Source organism: Stegodyphus dumicola, chromosome 10, assembly GCF_044657685.1.
Source record: "Stegodyphus dumicola isolate Sdum_Otavi_A_Nest chromosome 10, ASM4465768v1".
Lineage (NCBI taxonomy): Eukaryota > Metazoa > Arthropoda > Arachnida > Araneae > Eresidae > Stegodyphus > Stegodyphus dumicola.
The window spans coordinates 44,343,677-44,366,951 of NC_140777.1; the positions used below are offsets into that span (position 1 = coordinate 44,343,677).

At 31.0% G+C, this 23,275-nt stretch overlaps 1 protein-coding gene across 1 annotated transcript in view; it reads left to right on the forward strand.

Annotated features, from left to right (window-relative positions):
- TyrRS-m (Tyrosine--tRNA ligase, mitochondrial) overlaps nt 1-23,275 on the forward strand; it is a 107,790-nt gene that overhangs the window by 21,070 nt on the left and 63,445 nt on the right. The window contains exons 2-5 of the mRNA XM_085824907.1: nt 4,504-4,614; nt 6,707-6,842; nt 13,526-13,713; nt 16,060-16,161. Coding sequence (XP_085681033.1) covers nt 4,504-4,614; nt 6,707-6,842; nt 13,526-13,713; nt 16,060-16,161 — 537 coding nt within the window. The remainder of the gene's footprint in view (nt 1-4,503; nt 4,615-6,706; nt 6,843-13,525; nt 13,714-16,059; nt 16,162-23,275) is intronic.

Genomic DNA, 23,275 nt, shown 5'->3' on the forward strand with positions numbered 1-23,275 from the left:
GTTCTTGTGATGAGTACAATGAACACGCAATTCAGCAGAAAGTTCATACGTATGCAAATGTCAGGAACAAAACGTCACAGGCGACGTGAGCGTACGCAAAACACGTGTGGTTGGCGGACTCAACTCAAGTCTACAATAAAAGGAAGGACATAAACGCAATTAAAGACATTCACTGCAAGTGCAAGTGAGTTCTTTCGTGAAATATGGCTAGAAGAAATCACCTGAATGACTTCACACCTGGAAGAATGACGGAAAAGCTGGAGCAGGGGCATAGTGTGACCAGTGTAGCTGAAGAGTTTGGGATGAACAAAAGTTTCATTTCGTGCACTTGGAAAACCTTTCAAACCATAAGTACAACTGTTAGAAAGGCTGGTGTAGCCGTCCCAGGAAAACGACTGCAGTGGATGACTGATATATCATCCTGCAGGTAAAAAGAGCCCGAAACCAGTCAGCAAGCACCATAGCTCAACAACTGTATACAGCAACGGGGCGACAGCTGTCACGGTTTATTGTGTCCAGATGTCGTCGCAAAGGTGCCCGCCACCCTTTATGCTGCATCCCTTTGAAAGTTGGCCATCGATGACACCGTTTAGAATGGTGCAAGGAGCACGAAAACTGCGTATCTCATCAATGGAGTAGTGTCCTCTTTATGGATGAGTGCCACAAGCGATTCTCAATGCCAGCTGATTTGGAGAGAGGTCGGTTTCATTCCAGGATCCCAGGATAGTTTCATTCCAGTAACATCACGGAAAGAGACCGTTACGGTTCGTCTGGGGAGGCATTATGCTGAACGGGCGCACAGAGCTCCCTATTTACGACAGAGTTTCTGTAACCGGAGATCGCTATTGTCAGGAGGTGATCCTTTCCCATGCGCGTCTGTTCTGTGGTGCCATTGGAGCAGACCGATTTTATGGATGACAATGCACGGCTACACCTGACTCCTGCTATTCAGAAGCTACCGAAAAGTGAAGGTATCACTTGAAAGGATTGGCCCACATACTCCCCTGATTTAAATCCAATAGAACATGTGTGGGATGCTTTGGGGAAATGGCTTGCGGCAAGATTACATTCTCCGGGAACACTAACAACTGAAACAGATGGTGATTGAGGAATGGACACTCTTACCTCAAGATCTGTTGGACAGTCTGGTGCTGAGTGTGGAGAGATGGTGCAAAGTAACCATTGTAGTAATAGGAGGGCATATCCCATGCTAAGGAATATCTGTTTGTTGTTCTTCCTCTTGTACAGACAGTCATGTGCAATGATACTATGAGTTCAATAAAGCCTTTTGTTGTTTGATTCCATACTGTTTGCATTGTATTCATTCTTGTGCACCCATGGTTTTCGTCATCGTTTAAATACAAACTACTGTCTCACATTTCTGAATTTCATGTCTCTCAGAAGATTTCTCGTAGAGTTATGACAAAAAGAACACCTGTTGCTTAAATTTTGCACACCAGTGTAAATTAATTTGACAAAGAAAACTATTTCATTTGTTCCTATTAAACTATATGACAATGCTTTCTCTTTTTTAGTTCATTAATTATTTTATGAGTTTTTGATAAAAGCTTTTGGTACTCATGTATTATCTTGTTGAATGTGAAAGCTGGATACCATTGAATCATTTATGTTGTAGCAACAAGAAATTACAGGTTATTAAAAAGGGCTTGTTTTCTTCTGATATTATAGAGTATGTAACTTAAACACCTTCTCTGTTAACTTTACCAATTTGCTTCAAATGTTCTTGAATGGTTGACAAGGTTAAGCTTATTCGATAACTCTTTTATCATTTGCCAAGTACTCGGTTCCACTTCTGCCTTTAAAACATCATTATCGAGAGATACAGGTCTTCCTAAACGGGACAAGTTGCAAAGATCAAAATTACCTGATTTAAATCCAGCAAACCACCTTTGATATTTATAGCATCTGATGTTTGATAAACATTACAGATGTTGTTTTGTTAGCTTGACATTTTAAAAGAGATGTTATAAAAATGAAAGTTACCTGTAAAATAAAAAAGAACTTATTTGCAAAAATATTTTCCACAACTTTGACATGTGCAATTGCTACTTAACATCTATATCAAAAATCACCCTCACATGGCTACTCAGAGATAGTGCAAGAGCCTGGACGTTGTAAAATATGGTTACCCGAGTCATTTACCAAATATTGTGGAAGTCTGTTGATTTGTATAAATATCTAAGAGGTAAGAAAGAAAATTTCAAGATAAGTGGAGAAAATAAAACTCTAGAAATTGATGAAAATGTATTTATTAGCAAAATTGTGCTTTGCCTTATCCCCAGCAAAAAACGAGGAAATCGGAAGTAAATGCAAATAGAAATAGGTCTGTCTATTTTGTCGTCAACAAAAAATGTGACCAGACATAATTGAAAAGTATCAATTCTATTTAAAATAGACTAATTGTGATAAATGTATTTTCAGGCCAGAAAGATTTATTTTATTTTAAATTTAGGTACTTTGGCAATGCCTAAGCACAAATGTCACAACAGTAGATTTTTTTCTTTTTTGGCAATGGCAGGCTAAGCCAGCCTTGATTAATGAATTGAAATCAGGAGAGAGTATGTTATCACTGTTGAAAAATAGAACCACTTTCAGTCAGTTTATTTAATGTATATATATATATATATATATATATTGTATGACAGAAGAAAAGAGGGGAAAAAATTTTATATTTATAATATCGTGAATCAAAAAGCATTTAATTTAAAATCAAAGCAATGCTTGTACAATCAAAGCCTAATTATCTAGCATTCAAATAACCAGAATATCATAGAGAATTTTTTTAAACAAAAAAGTTACACTGATGAGAGGCTTGTAGAGGTATCATAAAACACATGCAGGACTACTACTCGGGATACCACTAATAATATCTAAAATTTGAATACAGCTACGTCCTCCTCTTTCAGGAGATGTTTGCTCCTCACCTACATTTTATGCACCATATTGCTCAAAGAATTTATTCTCGGAACTGAACACTCCTCATAAACATCTTTTCCATTGAACCATTTTTGGAAAACAAAACCTTTTGCTATACAGTAGGCTTTTAACATCAAGATTGAATAGGCATAACATCATAATCATAGGATCTTTGCTATGGTTTTATGCAGACCGGATTAATTCTCGATAAGTTAATTTGATATTTACCAAGCTGCTATTTAAGTCTTTCATACTTTTAAAAAGTATTAAAATCCAAGATCTAAATTCTATGGAACAACATGCAAAGAAATATTTTCAAACATTCTATCATCAAGAAAATAATTAATGAGCATGATATGCTGCTTTATTTGAAAATGGATAAACAATGGCAATGAAGTGGAAAAATTATGAGAAGCAATTTAAATTTTTTATTTGCTTTATCCGTAACTTGAATCTGTTGATTATCTAACTAACCAAAGAGCCATTTATTTATACAAACTTTTGACAGAATGGCTACTGCTAGTTTGCCAGGATCTCCATGAACTTTCGTTGTTGACAAGATTTTATCATTTCACGATTTGTTAAGATATTTACTTTCATTTGATTAAAATATATAAAAATACATCAACTTTTTTTTAACTGTTACATAATTTTAAAAGTAAGCTTTTGATAATGAATATGATTATTTTACGCCTTTTTTTTATTTTTTTTTATTTTTTTTTTATTTTGGGCATTGCATTTTTCATATGCTCAATTGGAATTTTCACATACCTAGTATTATGCATTTCCAGTACTTTCCAGATACTAGACCTTTAACTGTAATATACATATGAAGTCAAAAAATAAAAATTAAAAAAAAAAAAAAAAAAAAAAAAAAAAACTTACTGTTTTTCTTGCTTTAGTGGAAAGGGCGGTTAAAATTTTTAATATCGTTAGAATTTTTTTAAATACAATAGATCACAACTGTTGCACAGGAATTCGCCCAAGTAAGATTTCATAACTCGACATCCAGTACTAATAGTATGACTCTATAAGTATTTATTACTCTTGTTTTTACTCTTGTATCTTACATATGTGTCTCTCTTCATATTTATCTTAATATCAATGCATCCTTATGTTCGTATCTGTTAGTATTTGTTTGTTTTTGCCTGTATATGTAACTATTCTTGTATTTGTTTTGTATATTTTTATGTATCTGTGTTATTCCAACAGCCATGCACACCCACAAAGTTATTGTCACGCAACCATTGTCAAACAATAATCCTCAGCCCCTGTATTGATCTTTAGATCTGTATTATAAACTCCCAAGGCAGCCTCACAGGGCCCCAGGGAGTTGTTATTCCTAGATAGGGGAGGGCGTGCGACACATGCCTGTTTACCTATGTTAAACACCAGGCGTCCCCGTGTCACCTGTCACCTGTAATGATGTTCTGTTCTTCAGTGTTTCTTACAGTGCTAATTATAGTATGAGAAACAATATATGGCAATTTATTGCTTGTACCCAGCTAATGTATGAAGCATTTGCTTATTTATATTACAAAATATACTTTTATTTTATTTCTGCAGCCCTCATTTTTACAAGTATTATGTTTTCAAGCAAGTGAGACATAGCTCTAGTGACTTTTTATATAGTTTAATAAGAAGAGGATTAGTAAAAGAAATTTTTCCTAGTGATCGGTAAATATTATTTTTAACTTTTATTGTTGTTTTTTGATATATTTGATACTATATAATTTTTCCTATTAGTCTATTTTATGTCTTGCTGTTTTGTATTACTTATTATGTAAAAACAAGGAAAATGGATTAATAAACATGTAATTTGGCAGTATTTTCATTTTTTGCATTTCAGAATTGAAAACGTTAAATAATTATTTCATTAAAATTTACTTGTTTCTGGGGACAAAATAATTATGAAGATAGATATAATTTCATTTCATGTGTAACTAACGATTCTCTTAAACTAATATTTTAGTTAAAATATTATTTGATAATTAAAATAAAGCTAATTAAAAATGTTTGTGTATGTATTTCCTTTTTGTTCAGTCTGAAGTTCAAGAGTCTGATAAAGATTCTTAACGGTATTCAGATTTTGCATGTTTAAAGGAAATAGTGTATGCTTTTTATTAAAGATTATTCTAGGTTTATGCTGATATATAGCTGAAAACTTGGTATAAGTATCATCACAATATTTTGTTTTCTTAAGTGATATTTAATACAGTTTTTTAAAGTTAAACATGCACAATCTTATTGTGAGTAAACCAGAATTATTCCATTAATGCATGAAGGAATCATATTTTAGTAGAAAAACTGGATATTCTATTACTATTTTGAAATGAGTGTGAATGTGTGGGTGGGTATCGTCCAGATTTTTTAACTGGCCCATGCCTGCTGCTGCAGTGACTCAATGGCCAGTGTTGCCCTATTTTTCTAGAACAGGTGTTAGCAGAACTGCTGCAGAATGTTCTGATCTCCAGTTGTAACTGAATCTGGTTCCAGCCCAGTTCATTATTGATGTTCGCAATTACCTGAATGCCACTTTCGGAGCGCGATGTATTGGCCGTGGTGGACCAGTCACTTGGCCACCCCAATCTCCTGATTTATCGATCCTTGATTACTTTGCCTGGGGACATCTGAAGAGTCTTGTTTATGTGACTCCAGTTGACTGAGCTGAGAATCTCGTCGTTCAAATATCAGTAGCTGTTCATGAGTGCATGAAATGGCTGGCATCTTTGCTAGTGTACGCTAGTCACTCCAGCAACTATGTATCGCTGTTGGTGGATGGAATTTTAAACAGTTCTTGTAAACATCTTATTTCAGTTGAAGCGAGATATACTGCATTTATGACTAAATAAATGGATTGTCACCTGGGTTTCCTATGTGATATTATTTGTACCTTTGTTCTGTACCTCCAAGTTTGTACCATGAATTTGGAATCATCTTGTGTATATATATGTGTGTGTGTGTGTGTGTGTGTGATGATAAAATTTAGTTGACAGTCGGGAACTTTTGAAGAATTGCAAAAATCGCTTGATATTCCAAATATACCTTTATTACTTGTGGGCACAATGGGGGCCAATTTGCACCCCACAATTTTGATGATGGCACATTACATTTTTAACCAAAGCAGAAAAGCAGAAGACGTCCTTCGGCCAGCAAGCACAAGCAGAGAAAGAGGGAGGGAGTAGAATTGCAACAATATTTATAGTAAAATTTTTTGTTAATCTGATTGGCTGAAACTTATAGGAAATGCAGAAGTTGCAAGATGACATAATGCGGAATATGATTTCAGATATGACGTAGTTTAGAGAAAGTTATTACTGGAGATCAAGCATCCAAATTAAAAATGAGCAATTAAAAGGCATTTTAAATTATAATTTGAATTTGCATTTTTTTAATCTTATATATATATATATATAAGTAGCTGATTGTATAAGTAGATTTTGCACGGCTACATGTGATAAATCTTCAGTTTTATAGCTGGAACTGTTTCAATCGATAGTCACCACCAAAATCTTAGAGGCTTATATATATATATATATATATATATATACATGTCTCCCCCAAATCTCAGAGAAATCAAATTTTATTACATTTTATGTAAAGATAAGGGTATTTCTATTGTACGTTCAAAAATATTTAGATTATGTAGTAGTTTCATTATTATTATTCTTATTATCTGCCAAAGCAGAATACGGCAAAATGCTCTTTAATAAGTTTTGATATTTTTTAAATTGCTTCAGTTTGATATAAATTATATTTATTCTTTCAGACCTATTAATTGTATTGGGAATCCATGTGCATATGCTGGTTTTGATGCAACATCTGATAGCTTACACATTGGCAATCTTCTTGTTCTCATTGCATTGCTTCACTGGCGGAAAGCAGGATACGAAAGCATTGTTGTTGTAAGCTTCTAGTGTTAGTTCTATATATGCGTATAATGTGAAATAAATTTAATTCATAATATCACATAAGTTTTTTTAAAATAATTATTATTTTTATTAGAGGATATCTTACTTGCAGTGCCAAAAAAATTAATTTTCAATATATAAATTTTTGGTATTGTTCTGTAATTAGGAACGGATCAAGAAATGTGTGGATGTATGTATGGATGCAAGTGTTCATGCATGCATGTATATATGTAAGCATGAATGTATGTGTGTGTATACATACACACATATATGCACATACATACAGGGCACATCGGAAAAATGTATATACACTGTCATATAAAATTTGTTATCATACCTACAAGGTTAAATTTATAAAAAAGTAATGATATGTTTCCTCAACATGTGGCAGCACAGTTGTTGGTCTAGTTGCACAACCCAGTTAATGCCAAGAGAATGACATTGACATGGTGGATGTATGTTTGAACTTCCAAGAGCAGAAGCAGGTTTTCAAACGGTACTGAAAGTTTGAGAATGTTGTTGCAGATCAGAGACAGTGGAGATGTTGAGTATGGGACTGATCCACCTTCAAGGTTAACAATTAGATGTCTACGAGAAACATTTGAGGTTCATAGAGCAGTGTGATGTGCAGAAAGGCCAATCAGAAAGATTTTGCACGGCTACATGTGATAAATCTTCAGTTTTATAGCTGGAACTGTTTCAATCGATAGTCACCACCAAAATCTTAGAGGCAAGGATTACATGAATGTGGTTTAAGTGCTAGTGGTGAGTGATAATGTAACAGGCCAGTGGATAGGATGCAGGGAACCAATCGAGTTTCCTGCATGTTCTTCAGACCTTACGCCCCTCAATTTTTTTCTTATGGTGCACAGTAAAAGATGAGGTGTACTGTCATAAACCATGTCACCTTGACATCAGATTTGGCATCAGATTCAAGTGGTATGCATAGAAATCCCATTTTTGGTGCAAGGTACGGAATCAGTCGTGACTCAGAAATGTATAGATAAAGGCCACCATTTTGAACATTTATTTTAAAACACCATTTGAAATATTCTGTTTGATCAGAAAGTACACTTATTTTTCAAATTGGGTGATAATCTTACTTTTTCTAAACTTTGTAGGTTGAAAAATAAATTTTCTGTGACAGTTCAAAGTGTGTATCCATTTTTCTGACACACCCTGTATCTAGATACGCACATAACATTTGTACATTTCTGAATTCGGTCCCGATAACAGAAGAGTACAAATTTTTTCATGGTTTCTTCATTAAAATTATTCATCTCTTTCTTTTTCAAAGCATATTTATACAAAGCTATATTCATATATTTATTCATAGTTAAATAAAAGATAAAAGTAAAAGATTAATTCCTGTCAAATATTCCATGATTTAAAATTTAAATCCAAAACACTTTGTTCAGCTTGAGTCCTCTCTGTAAGCAAGACTAAAAAATTTCATACTGCTTGTGAAATTTTTAAATTCAACACTTATTTTTTATCTTTGCTTTTTTTAAAGGGGGGACCTGGCTTATTCTTTTTCCCCAGTGGTGCTGCTCATCAAGTATTTTTGCCCCCGTGGTCTTGCTATCCCTTGCTCATTAAGAATTCGTTGGGAGTCAATCAGGTGTAATGTGATGGTCATTTCAAAATTAATACATGCTGATTTTTATTTAAGATGTTTGATGTACATTAAATAATATTTTCCCTCCCTCTTTTTTCAATTCCCCCCTTTTTAATGCTTTCTATATAATCTGCCTGCTGTTGAATTATGATGCTCACAAGTTTTGGAAGGGCTGCAATTCTAGTTTGTCATCTCAGTTAAATCCACGAAAGAATTACAAAACCTTTGTTAATTTAAATATAATTCCTTGATTATTTATATATACATTAGATTAAAAATATGTAAATATAAATTATCATTCAAATTGGCAGTAGCCCCTTAAGGCTTAATTTTAATTTAGGTATTTCCACTCTCTATTCTAAAAATAGTTATACCTTTTTTCTGAACTGCATCTTTTGTAGTTCAATCTATACATATGACCTATGTAATGCTGATAGCTAATTCGGAACGTAAACTGAAACTTTCTCTTAATAAGCTGCCATATTGGAATAATGTACCCTTTGCTTCTACATGTACCTGTGTTTTCTCTAAGATGTATTTTGCTGCTATTTGTCCTATCGCAATAAAATTTCAAATGTGACTGTTCTCGAACAGTCATGGCCGCAAATGTTTATTGAAATAAAAAGAATATTTAATATGCTTCAGCTGCTAAGTTTGCTCTTAATTATGGATCAACATCTCAGTATCTACGCAATCAACATTCCTATATTATTACATGCACATATATATATTCAGGATGAATCATTAAAAAAACTTCTTTTATTTTTTAATTAAGTACAAATGAAACATTAGTAATTTATATTTAAAGTAATTACCTATTTCTTATGATCTTGTTATAATTAAACATTAAATGTAAGGTAGTAGAGCCAGGACTTTTCAAAATTAGCATAGGTTAAACAACTTTTTATATCTGTGATTAAATTAAAATAGAAATGTGAAGTAATAAATGATGTAATGAAAACGAACTGTATTTAGTTCAAAGTTCCCTAATCTTTTATCCTGGTTCACAATTCATTTCCAACATATTTCACATGACACTACTGGAGGCAATCAGTCAGTAACATTTCTGTATTTATTGAACATTAATTTGCTAGTTTTGGTTAAAATTATTGTGAATTATAAAATTCTTTTAATTTTCAATATTATATTTGTTTCTGTAATTTTATCAATTTTAAGATGATAGCACATGGATTTACTTTATTCTTAACTGTGTTGAAATTCAAAGGTATAGAGGATGGGTTTGTGAATGTTTTCAAGAACAGCTACATATGATGAATAACTATATTCATCTAAAAAATTCTTTTGAATCACTAGCAAATTAGCAAAATGTTTTTAGGTTTTGATATTTGATGAAGATTAATTTGCATTGTTGATATTGGCCAAGATCCTGAGGAACTGTGTTATTAGTCTATCTGTTGTTTGTTAAATTGTTTAATTATAACAAAGTCTTAGGAACTAGATTATTCATTTATTTCTGTTTAAATATGTATATATATATATATATAAAATAGCTGGCAATTCTCTTGATTTTACTGAGTGACTGCCAGTTTTTCGTCACATCACCAGGTAGATCACAAAATCTCTAGAGTTTGAATTTTTAACCTCTGCTAAAGAAAATATTTCACAGTGAGAGATAAATTTATTGAATTGATGAATATAAATAGTGCAAAATTCATTCTGCCCACCCTTAGTCACATTTAGCAGAACTTTTCTTATTAACTTTTTTTTGGTCTGAATTGTCTATTAAGTAACTGCAGATATTTTTGGAACTTTTTGTGAAAATAAAACTCATGTTCAATGAGTTAATATTGTTAATCAGTTAATAATTTTGTTTTAAAGTACTATATGGGACATTACTAAATTTATACATACAATAGTATATACCTTATTATTATTTTCATCATATTTAAATGTACTCCAATAAATTAGCTTTTTAAATAAATAGTAAATAAAAGAATTTCTCAGTGTAGAAGTGTACAGTGGAACCTCGAGATACGAGTTTAATTTGTTCCAGCATTGAGCTCATATCTAGAAACAAACTTCCCATTGAAAATAATGTTCCGTACTCCCCAAAAATATCAACATAAAAATGAATTTTCCTAATAAATAACAGTGGTAAATAATATAACCTTAGTTTACCTTTATGAAGAGTCCTCACTTTTGATAGGGATGTGTGGAAGACAAATTGGGTTACCGTAGGGAAGGAGAATACCCCTCTGATTCAGGAATGCTCTCTCTTCTTGGAAATTTTACTCCACTGGAAGCAGATTCTGGGTCAGAATCACTTAACTTTCTTTTAGTTGCTTTACCAAAAACTTATCTAATAACACTTGCTTCTGTCTCCTTTTTAAGATGCCTCTAAAATGTGGCACTACATTGTCATTATACAAGTTCATTGTACATCACACACTACTTTATTAGAGTGATTTTTTTCAAAGAAAGTTTTCACTTCTTTTCACATTGCCAACACTTATTTAATCATACTGGAAGAGAGGGCCTTACCTCCTTCCAGGTCTCTCTTCTAGTATGATTAAATAAGTGTTGGCAATGTGAAAAGAAGTGAAAACTTTCTTTTCAGGACTTGTTGGTCTCCTGTTCCCTCCTCCCTTAGCGAAAGCTCTTGCTGCTGCTCCTTGTGAAGTTCTTTAAGTTTACCTGCTGTAAGTTCTTCACTATGCTCCTCCAGTAACTCATCCAAATCAACACCCTCTACATCCAGACCCATACTTTTCCGCAGAAATACAATTTCTTCAACTAGCCTCACTGTGTTGGTTGAGGATTGTGTTGCACAGGTTGAGGATCGAAATTTAAGTCAGGAATACTCTGAGGCCACACTTTTTTCTATGCTGAATTCAGGGCCCTCACTGAGACTTCTTCCCAAGCTTTATCAATGAGGTTTAAACAATTTAGGATGTTGGAATTGTCCTTCCAAAATTCTATGAGAGTTAGGCTTGTATTTTCAGTCACTTCAAAACACCTTTGAAACAAGGCCTTCATGTACAACTTCTTAAAGTTGGAAATAACTTGTTGGTCCATAGTCTGAAGTAGAATGGTGTTGAGAGGAAGAAATTTAAGTTTTATGAACTGAAATTCTTCCACCAAATCATCTTCAAGGCCTGGAAGATGTGCAGGAGCATTATCAAGGACAAGCAAAGCCTCGAGTGGCAATTTATTTTCTCGATGAAAAATTGTCGTGTTGGACAGGCTTGCTGTAGGCCTGCCATATCACATTCATTTGGTTTTTCTGCACCTTTCTCCTCTTGAAAACCCGTGGATTTTCTGAGTGGTAGATGAGCAATGGCTTGATTTTGACAATCTCCACTTGCACTGGTGCCAAACAAGAGGGTAAGCCTATCTTTTATTGGCTTGTGGCCAGGCAAAGATTTTCCCTTTTGCATGATGCAGGTTCTCGTAGGCATTTTCTTCCAAAAAAGACCTGTTTCATCACAATTAAACACTTGCTGGGAAAGAAACCACTCACTAATAATAAATTATAGGAAATTTATCAGCTGTATCAGAGCTCTCAGTCTTCCCATGTCGCACAACACTGTAAGCACCAGTTCTCTATTTAAATTTTTCAAACCATCCATGGCTTGCCTTAAATGCCATCTCATCTTCAGTCAATGTACCTGTTTTTTTTTTTTTTTTTTTTTTTCGGAGAAGATCCAAGTAAAGATTCTTAGCCTTAGCGAAAATGATAGCTTCCCACACTGAATCGCCTTTTAACTGCTTCTTGTTAAGCCACGCCAAAAAATCTTTTAGGAGTTTCGGACAGGGGGCTTGAAAGTAAAGGTCAGAACAGTGAAGATGTTGGTGTCAAGAATGGCGGTAAGTCTTTGCCAATCCCGTCACTCTTACACCAAGCTTATATTTATCTATGATTACTTTCTTAATTTCAATGGCCATGGCTTCCTTCTTTTTCTTTGCAGAACTATCTGAGGCAACAATCTTTCTGGGAGGCATAGTGAAATAATTATTTTCATGTTAAATGTAAAAAAAATAATTAATTCACAAGCCACAGACACGTAGATCGAAGAACACTGAGTGATCTGACAAGAGGATTCCCCGAGATGAGCTGGACCAGGAAACGTGCCATACATAACAACAGCCTGGCTCGTTGCTCATCACTCAAGTCAGTGCTCATATTTAGAGACGAATTTTTCACTTGCACTTTCCGCATATCTTGAATTTCTTATATATAGAGGTGCTTTCATCTGAAGGTTCCACGGTAAGATAATTACAAATGAAAATAACTAAAGGACATAAAATTTAAAATATCTTTATGAAATGTAAATATTATTAGATTGTAAATAGTTTAGTAATCTGAATCATGCATTATAAAGGAAACCGGTCATTTTGAAATCGCGTTGCCTTGCAACATGAAAACCTGTCAGGAACTCCTCATTTTTCTCATTTCGAGGTTGGCAGATATTATATATGTATGAAAAAATAAAATTCAAAGGAGTATATAATGCATGGTAGTAAATATTTTTGTTGTACCTTCCAGCAATATCCAAGGAAATCAACTACAAGAACAGGTTTTAAATTTTAGATTCCACAATTTACATTTTGGAACATTTTGCGAATATGACTAAAATTAATTTGATACAGATTCCAGATATTATTGCATTTAAATTAGCTTAGCAAACATACCTTTTCTTCTACAGATATGACCATTTTGTCTACTGTAAATGTAATCATATGTAATTGTAATCAAAATGAGTCATAATACACACTTTGATCACTAGTTGGAATGCTGGAAAAAATCTTTTTATCTGAACAATATCTCTATACCTTTAATCATGTATCTTTTATTTTGTAACCTTTAATTGTACATTGTACTTTTTAAAATAAATCATTAAACTATATTCTGCTTTTATAACAGCCCTGCATTTTGCATTCAGCATTAGCAACAAAGTAATCATTCTGTTTACCTCTGTTATTTCAAAAATAAATTAAAACAGGAGCATAATTCTAAAATAAATTAATCAATGCTATATTTGTACAGTATAGCACTTCTTACTATATTATATGTTTTTTTTTTTTTTTTCATTTGAAGTTAGGAGATACAACAGCTGAAATTGGTGATCCTAGTGGACATAAAACTGATAGGGTCATACTTTCAAGGGATGTGATCCATCAAAATACTGAAGCAATAGCAGAAAGTGTACTTACCGTTTTTGATAATTATGAACAATACCTTCTTCCAAGGGTTAAAAAGAAGCCAAAAACTTTAGGAAAGTTAAGGTAAAAATATAGACACTTTGTGTGTGTGTGTGGTGTAATGAAGGTAAAAATGTTCATTGCACACAGGCATCCAATTTAAATGCACAAATATTTCTGTAATTACTGCTTGTAGTAATACATTCTAAGACTTACCAAAGATTGTACAAATGCTATATATAATGCAACATTCACATTACTGATATTAAGTTTACTAATATTGAGTCACAATAAATGTTAAAATTACATTTTTTGTGAAATTTTTCTTTCATGTATGATTTAAAAATTTTAAACAAAACCTCAAGAGAAGGTAAAGAACTAACAAATGTTATTTTGTGTAACATCATGTACAGTTTTGAGAGTATTAAATTCATTTTTATATCATTTGTTTTTCAAAGCATTTGCTCTATATTTTTTAATATAAGCCAGGAGAGAGTTTTTATCTAAAAATTAACCTGAAGTTCAAAACTCGTATGCAAGACAAATTGGGGGGGGGGATCCTGAAATGTTCAAACATGTCACCATGAGAATGCATATGTTGTTAAGCAGGTGAAACATGTGGAATATTTTCCAGTCAAATGGCTGTAAAGTAAAACACCAGATGCCAGTGATGATGGTTTTAACTATGTTGACAAATTTAACATCTGAAGCTAGCACATTTATTCCATTCATTTGTTGTCTTGTATACAGTTTGTGGTATTTGTGCTGGTCTTATTTTCCATGCCATTTTAGTTTTTGTCTAAAAGATAAGCTTGAAGAAAATTCTTATGCAGCAAATTTGAAACTGCAGGTGATCTTGTTTGCTGAAATCTAACAGCAATATGCCTGCTCAATATTTTTCCATAAATGGAAAACAAGTTCAAGAATAGAGAAAGATGGCTGGTAAAAGATGGATGGGTAAAAATTTTACCAACATGTCATCTTTTGGTTTGACGGTCACATAACAAGCCACCATTACAAACACTTTTGAAAGTAAAGCAACTCCTCTACATAAAACAAATGATTCATCTTATAAAAAATTAATTTTTTAATTGAGAGATAAAAAAGTGTAATATTACTGATTTATCGCTTGGCATGCGCCCAATGGAAAAATACCTACAAACGTTCTCAGCTCATACACAGAAATATGCGGTATTTAAAATATTGGTCAAAGTCATGTTTCAAATTTGTGCTTATGCAAATAAAAAAGCATGTGTGTATTTATGCTTCTCACAGCTCCATGTATTTCTTTGGGAAGACAAGGCTGGGAGCATTTAGATTGCTTTATTTTACCATGTTATGGGCTATTTTTGCTTGTCATACAATTTATAACTTATAAGTTTTTATTAAATTAGGTTTTATTTTTTTAAGTCCCCCCCCCCCACACTTTAAACCAAAAGTAACTAAAATTACAAATACTGCATTAGGGAACGAGAGGGTGTAACTGTAATCTCTATTAAAATGTTAAGGAATTTAAGTAAAAATGTTCATTGTATGTTTGGCAAAGTGTATTCATAATAAATTAGAATAAATGTGTCTTTCAAATCATATTTATTTTTTACAAGTATATATATAATTAAAAACTGTTATGTGATGCTAAAACATTTATATATAATTAAAAAATCTTATATGGTGCTAAAGCATTTGTAATTAAAATATTATATTTTTTCCCCAAGCTTCTGCTTTGAGTTACTGTAATTGCTATTATTTACAATAATATGTATTTAAGAAAACTCAGATAAATTTGTATAAATGTGATATTTAATATTTTGTATTTTTTATGAATTTTTAATGTTACATTAATTTCTCTTTCTTCATGAGAATATAAATTTAACCACAATTTATACAAATGGATTTTTAAAATTAGAAGAATGTATTTGGGTGTAGATATCATTTTACAACAAAGTGCTACAAAATTTTATTTTGAGAAGTGCTTAAAAAGCACTACTACTTTTGTTGTACCTTCTACAGCCATAAATTATGAATTTTTTGCCAAACTGAATAGCCTTTATTTTAAAAAAAAAATTCTTTCTTAATATTTATATTTAAAAAAATGTAATAGAATTTTAAATGTGTTTGAGTAAAATTTTTTCTTTAATTTGTTGTAATTCGTTGTAAAACAATTCATCGAATTATGTGATGTCATTTTTCATATAATTTTATTAAAATGCTCTGAAATTTCAGGTATTGTAATGAGTTAAAAATTACATAATCAATGCTATCATTCTTTCTTTAATGCTTCCTTAAGTTCTGTGATTTATTGCATTTACGAATTATATTTTAGTGATAACTTCTTATAAGTTGCTCTATTTTTGTTTTAATCAATGATGCACTTAATATTCCAAATAATTTTTAATTCATAATGGTGTTATTTCACTTGTTTATTATTAGCATACTGAGAAATAGTGAATGGTATGAGAAGACAAGTATTGTAGATTTCTTTTCACGATCTGGGCGATACATTCGTGTTGGAGATATGTTGTCTCGTACAAGGTAAATTTACGAATGTGTTTTGTTTCAAGGAGGGAACTTTATATATGTTCCATGTGTGTGTGTTTTATATTTCTATATATGTATATAAAGAAACTGTTTATTGTTATTTTTTTCGTACATATTTGTGAATTTAAAATATATTTTGTTGAAAATTTTAAAGGAGGTGCACTAATATCCTGGAATGATATAGTTCTGTTATACGTTTTTCAAGTGCAGTTGTCTTTTGTTTCTTTCTTGAAGTTTTCTTCCATAGAAGTGTAATATTTGATAGATGTTGTTTAAAAACTTTATCATCTTGTATGCAATAATGATTTAGAATTGATTTTCAACTTTTTGTTCAAACATGCACTTTAAGTTATCCATGGGGAATAATGTCCAAAATTATGATATATAATTTTAAACCATGTTAAAGAAAACCAAACTTTTAAGTGTTTTTTACTCTTAGGAAGCCTTGAGTAATCTTCATTTGGAAACAGGATACTGATCAAACATTTTCTAAAAAATTAAAGGTCTCCACTCGTTGAGGTTTAAAGAAGCATCAGTTGTGCATATCTTTAACTATATAATTGTTTCATAAGAATAAATTGAATTTAATTTAAAAAATTAAATTTATATACATATTTAATTAAATATTCTATATAATAAATATTCTTCTTTAACTGCATAAGATGGATTTATATATAACTACATAGATCCATCTTATGCATAAACTATTCTTACCTTAAAATTCTCAGCTGAATATTCAAAATGCTGAGAACAGAAAAACTATTTGTAACATTAATTCAGCAGTTTGTTATAATAAGGAAGAAAAATAAGCATGTTAAAATTCAGTACAGGTAAGAAAGGATTGATAGAGTAATTATGAATAAAGATCTTAACTAAATTAAAAAGTAATAAGAAGTCATGTATGTTGCACTGTATGCAACAGATACATTTCAGCTGCATACTGCAGAAAAGATGACTGTAAATAGCATGTATTTTCCCAAAGGCATAAAGAAATTAATGTAATAAAATTGAAAAAATACCAATTTTCATCCTAAAAGTAGATGAAATGGCAGATATAAAAGCCAGATGCTATTTTGTTTCACTTTTAATTTTTCGTAACTTTCTAATTTCAATTGTGAATCATTCAAAATGGCTTTCCAGTGTTATGGTTTATTTATAAATTACTAATCTTTGCATGTAATTTGTAAATAAATTACACGTATATTTGTTTTTGTGTAGGATTTTTATTTTCATTAATTTTTTTAATTTCACTACAGATATCAGAATTCAAAAACCTTATAAAGATGCATGATTAATGTAATTCTGATTTCCATTCATGTGATTGTTTGGGATTTTAAATATTCTAAATCTATATTTTAACTGCAAAATTGTAGATTTAGTGATATTTGAGTAATAGAATAAAAATTTCCAGTAAAATATGTGTATAATTTACAGCAGTGGTCTCAAGCTGAAATCGCCCACCTGAAAACAGTTGATGATCTAGAATAGTTTTAACAATTTAAAAAATTTTTCATCAACAAAATAAAAAAATTAGTAAATTTTTAATTTAGTTTACTAAATATTTTTTAAAATGTACATAAAGGATTATAATTATATTGGAAAGGAAAAAAAATACAAACTTATATTTATTTTCCGTCTAAAATCTAAAGTAGTTTGGTACCTGTGATCCACTTTTATTGGTTACACTTTGTAATACAAATATTTGAACAGCTAAATATTAAATTTTCAGACTGACATTTATTCATAACTGATCATGGATGCTCATTCGTCAGTTAAGTTCTTTTCGTATTAATTTTCAAAAAAAAAAAAAAAAAAAAGAAAGAAAGAAAAGCTGAAAAAAAAGCTATTCACGTACAAAAACAGTATGTATTCCCAAGCAAAGCAATTATTCTTAGTCCAAAAATTCATAACTGACCTTATTTATTTTTTGACAAATACAAATAAAAGTTAAATCTTTGAATAAGATTTATATGACTAGCTAAGTTGGTTAACTCCATTTATAGATTTTTTATGTGTTATTCACATTAGATTTTAATAGTGGTGCATATAATATAAACTTGGACTTAAAAAATAATTAAATTCTTGAAATTTTTGCAACAAAGTTATAATTGCAATGTCTTTGCGAGCCACATGAAATTGCTTCAGTTTGAGACCTCTGATTTGCAGAACTTATTTTATTTATTAATTTTAAATTAAATGTAGAGTGGTTAATTTTTTTTTTTTTAAATATGCCCTATGAACACATTTTTTAAGTTGTCAAACTATTGTTATGCATTGCATACTGACAAGTTTTAGTGTAGGCTGGAGTCTATGCAATTTATATGTAATAAGATATTTTAAATGAAATGACAGTGCCTAGATATGGTAAGTTCGTGCTAAGTAACTAATGATTCAATTTAATAAAGGTAACTCTTAAGCTTAACATATTTCTCTATTCGATTTATTTAAGATAATACAGATTTTTCCTTTGTCTTTATAGACAAAGATAATTACTGTTATACAGTACATATATTTTTGCAGTGGAAAATATAAGATTGAAATTTAATTAGAAAAAAAAGAGAACATTAATTGATTGTTTACAATTAGGTTGACATGCATGTTTAAACATGTAAATAACAGCATCCTGTGCAAAATTCATCCCCTCAGAGATAAAAATAAAAATGCTGTATATTCCATCCACTATATTTTGAAACAGGATGTATCCTAAATTTTCTCTAATCTGAATCCTAAGACTTTCACTAATTTCCAGATCTCAAATACCTTCATGGGAAAATAAGAAAAAGAAAGGACGAGATATTACTATACAAAAGCTATTGATGTAAAGCAAAATTTAAAATCTGCATTTAATGAAAAACAAATTAATATTACGGGTTTTATAGGACTATATTTAATATATATATAATGAAGATAAACTCTTAATCTTTAGCTTCATTTTCTCAATAGTATTTGAATAGGAATTTAAAATTTTTATATTTTTCAAGCATCTTCTTAATATAAAGCAAGTATAAAAGAACAAGATTCTTTCAAAGTTAACACTGATAAATTCTAAATGCAGGTTCTATGCAATAAGGAATGCAGGTTCTATCCAATAAGTTCACTCGAGGCTGTTACGAAGTGATCCAGTTCCAAAATCAAGTGCTCTTTTTTACTTTTTTAAAGCTTCTGCTGGATATCAATTATTTCCAAAAGCTGAGTAAAAATATCTAATAATTATTTAAATTAGAATTGAGAAAAATTGGATGAAGACAAAAGGAGAGGAGGCTTTTATTTTTTTTTTTTTAATCTGGTATCTTTTTTGTGTTTTGTGAAATTCAAGTATTTAAAACTTCCTTCCCTAATTCATTTTAATTAAATGATGATTTTCATGATATATTTCTTTCATTTCATTTAGTTTAAGTATATACAGTATTTATAAAGACAAATTCAAACCAGATTTTAAGAGAAAATGTTGAAGGGAATGGAATGAAAAATTTTTTAAAAATATTTTTATGTATGTAATTGTTGAATGAGAACAAAATGAAAAATAGCTACATATCTAAATGGGTAATTAATGTTTTTATTTTAGCTTGAACAGGCATTGCTTATCCTGATAGCAAATCTGTAATTAGAAACAGGGTATCCCAATTCATTCCATTTAATAAGCTTAATATTCAGTAAATATTTTTGCTTGTAAGCTAAAAAAAAATTTGAATTAGAGAATTTAATGTAAATTTCCAAATTTGGGGAGTAAATGAAACAAGGCAATAGATAGCCAATACATTCAATTAAATGTAGCAAAAATGAGTCAAAGAAAGTGCATTCTCTTAGAAAATATCTCTATAATCTATAAAATCTTAATTAGGATTTAAAGTTTCATTTTTCCATATTGAGAAAGTTTGATTAAACAACATGTAAAAATTCTTCAATAAATTACAAAGTGCCAAATTTTTCTTTCTCTTTGGTGGGGAAAGGACTAGTCCCCTAACAATTAAATGAACAAGTTATGTAAGATTAAAATAGCTATGCACTTGATCTTATGTAAGTATAGTTTTGTTCCATGGCAAAAACTGTTTTCTTAAACTACTGTAGATTTTTCATCAGTGCTTTTTATCATATTATTCTATATTTCATGTTTTTCAGATTTATTCTGTTTAATTGTAGCTGAATTCTTTTGCTTAAGTAACTACATTTGTTTGTTCTTTTCTGAAATTATTTTACGAATGATGATAATCCTAAATTTCCAGTTAAGTTATGTGTTTTTTATACACACAGAGTTGCCAACTCTCCTGATTTCTGACCGTTCTCCTGCCAACCCAATTTACAACATATTTATCCCAACTTTCTCTTACTATTAAAATTTCTCACGATTTTCATTTAGGTATGCTTAATACTTCATTTTTTGCATCGAAAGGAGTAATTTAGCGCATCTGAACGCACTTAGTGTTTTTCTGTATTACATATAAAAAGAAAACCAAAGAAACGTATAGGGAGTTAGAAATTATGGCGCGCTTCTGCTTTGTGAGTGAGAGCATATGTATCCGAAAACATTCTAGTTCTCCAGCGAGCATCGAACACCTTTGCATGTCATCTGGCATATATTAGGCAATGCGCATAAAGCAAGATAGAGGTTGTTGTTTCATACCACTCATCATACCACTGAGTGGTGTGAGTGCATGTGCTTTCGAGAAGTGATTGAAGAAATTACGATCTTTTCTTTTAGTTATATATGCAAAAAAGTTAAAATACTCATGTACTTTGTAAAAATCGTATACAAGTAACTTTCCTCCTATTATTTACTCATATATAATGTAATATGTAATACATTTGCAATGTGTACCATTTGTCATTGCGATTGTTCGATTTTGCATGGTGAAAGGGCCGATGTTCTCAAACATGTTTACAGAAAAACATAAGGACAACATGAGTTCTATTAAAAAAAAAAAAACGAAAAATAATTTTTTTTTTTTTTTTTTTTTTTTTGTGGAAACAAAGGACTAAAAAGTTATTAATGTAGGAATGTCTGTTGTCTGCCTTTTTACTGATGCACAACCTGCCATTGAATACATCAGATCAGGCTGCAGCTGTATTTAGGAAAATATTTCCTGATAACAAGATTGGTTTTATCCGCTGCTAAGAAATACTCAAGTGCAAGGACCAAAATGGCTGCAGTTTTTAAAGAAATGGGTGTGAAAAATAAATCTTCAATTATTGATCATAAAACAGTTCCATTCTGCCTCTCTATGGATGGAAGCAATAATACTGATTCAAAACTGTATCCAGTTGTTGTTTCTTTTTTTTAATCCAGTGTCTTCAGAAGTTGAGTGTAGTTTACTTTCTGTCTCCTCTTTAGGCATTCAACAAGCTTTAAAATAGCACAGCTAATTATTAAAACTGTAAAAGAAAATGCAATTCCTCTGGATAATTGCTTAGCACTTGGTGCCGATAATGCACCAATAATGCTAGGCTTGCAGACTGGTGTTGCAGCTATATTAAAAAAGGAAAATTCAGATTTGTAAATTATGAAATGCACCTGTCGCCTTAAATTTAGCAGCTCTTTACCACTAAGTGTGGATTAACACATTGTTGGTATTTGTTAATATCTTGAAAGGAGTTTTAAAGGAAGAAAAAACTGAAACAATTCAAACAGCTGCATAATACTGAAATAAGAAAAAATTTGAAATATGCTGGCTATCTTTGAAGAAATGTTAATCTAGAATTCTCAATCAATGGAACCCACTTTAAAAAATGCAAGATTGCATTTTGTAAAGAAGTAAATGCTTCTCAATAAAGTTAAGAAAAGACTCTGGGTTGATCTTTACAATATGGTAACTGGTAGTTTGGCGACATTTTGGAGGCGATAAAGGTTACTACCTGGGACTTTGGTAATAATGTGAGCAGTACTTAGTTCTGATTACACATTATTTTGCATGAGGGAAATGAGAGATCATGGGATATGTCATGTGATATTAATGGACGAATTACGGTTCTTTAATCGGAAAAGGGGGGAAATCGGGAAAAAATGTGGAAATTTTGTATTTAGCTTTATTCTGTGTTATGTGAAACAGTGTTGTTTAATTTTTGGATCCCATGGCCCTAACTAAAGTGAATTCGAAATGGGTATTTAGGCATTGTGATAAAGAGAAGTTTGCTTTTTATTTAGCGGAGGAAGTATGGAGGAAAAATTCGCAGAAAAAATCTTTCAATAATTTTATTGAATGAATTAGAAAAGTGTATCCGCCACGTAATCAAGATTCTGAAGAAGAGTAGGTAAGTTAGTATTTTTAATTATTTGAGGATATTATTTTTATGCATTGTTCTAAATGTAAGGTGGAAAGGAATTTGGTATTATTGGGAAAATTGTTGTTCGCAATGATTTAGTTTAAAGTAATTAGGATTGTAAGGTAATTTTTATTAATTTAATGTATGTGCTCATTTATATTTTAAGTAGTGTTTTTGAATTTAATTATATTTTAATGAAATGATAGTTATTTTGTGAATTTTATGTTTGTAGGAATTTGGTATACTTTTAAGTTGAAATAAACGTGCATGGAAATAATTTAAATATTTGATACTAAGTATTTGTAATGCTTGCGGTATGAATTCGTTGGTGACGTGTATAATGTAATAGATGATTTAGAGGTAAAAGTTTTTGGATATTTTATTTATTTTATATGTGGAAATGTTCATATTTGGAAAGGGTAAATACTTTTTCGCGATCAGGTAATTTTATATATGTTCTTTTTACCGGGTTTAAAGATTGAGAAAATTGTCATGTATTTTCGTGAAATTTTTCTAATTTATGAGAAAAAAGCAGTGTACATGGATATAGTGAAGAGTGTGCGCAATGCCATTTTTGTGCAATTCTGGGATGTTTTTTTAAGTAAAAATAAGTCGGCGTGTACATGGTTTATGTGTATGTGTTATTTTGAAAAACGCGTAAGGAGTATGGTATTGTGCACTTTTTCCCAATTTTGCAGTGAATATTTGTCATGATTAAGCGGTTTTGTTTGATAAAATTTCTAGCATAAGTGTAATTCGGCTAGTAGATTGTTGGAAGAAGTGTTCAGTAGATAAGAACAAAAGAAACATGTCTTTACTTCGTGAAGACAAAATGGCGGCGGGGAAAAAA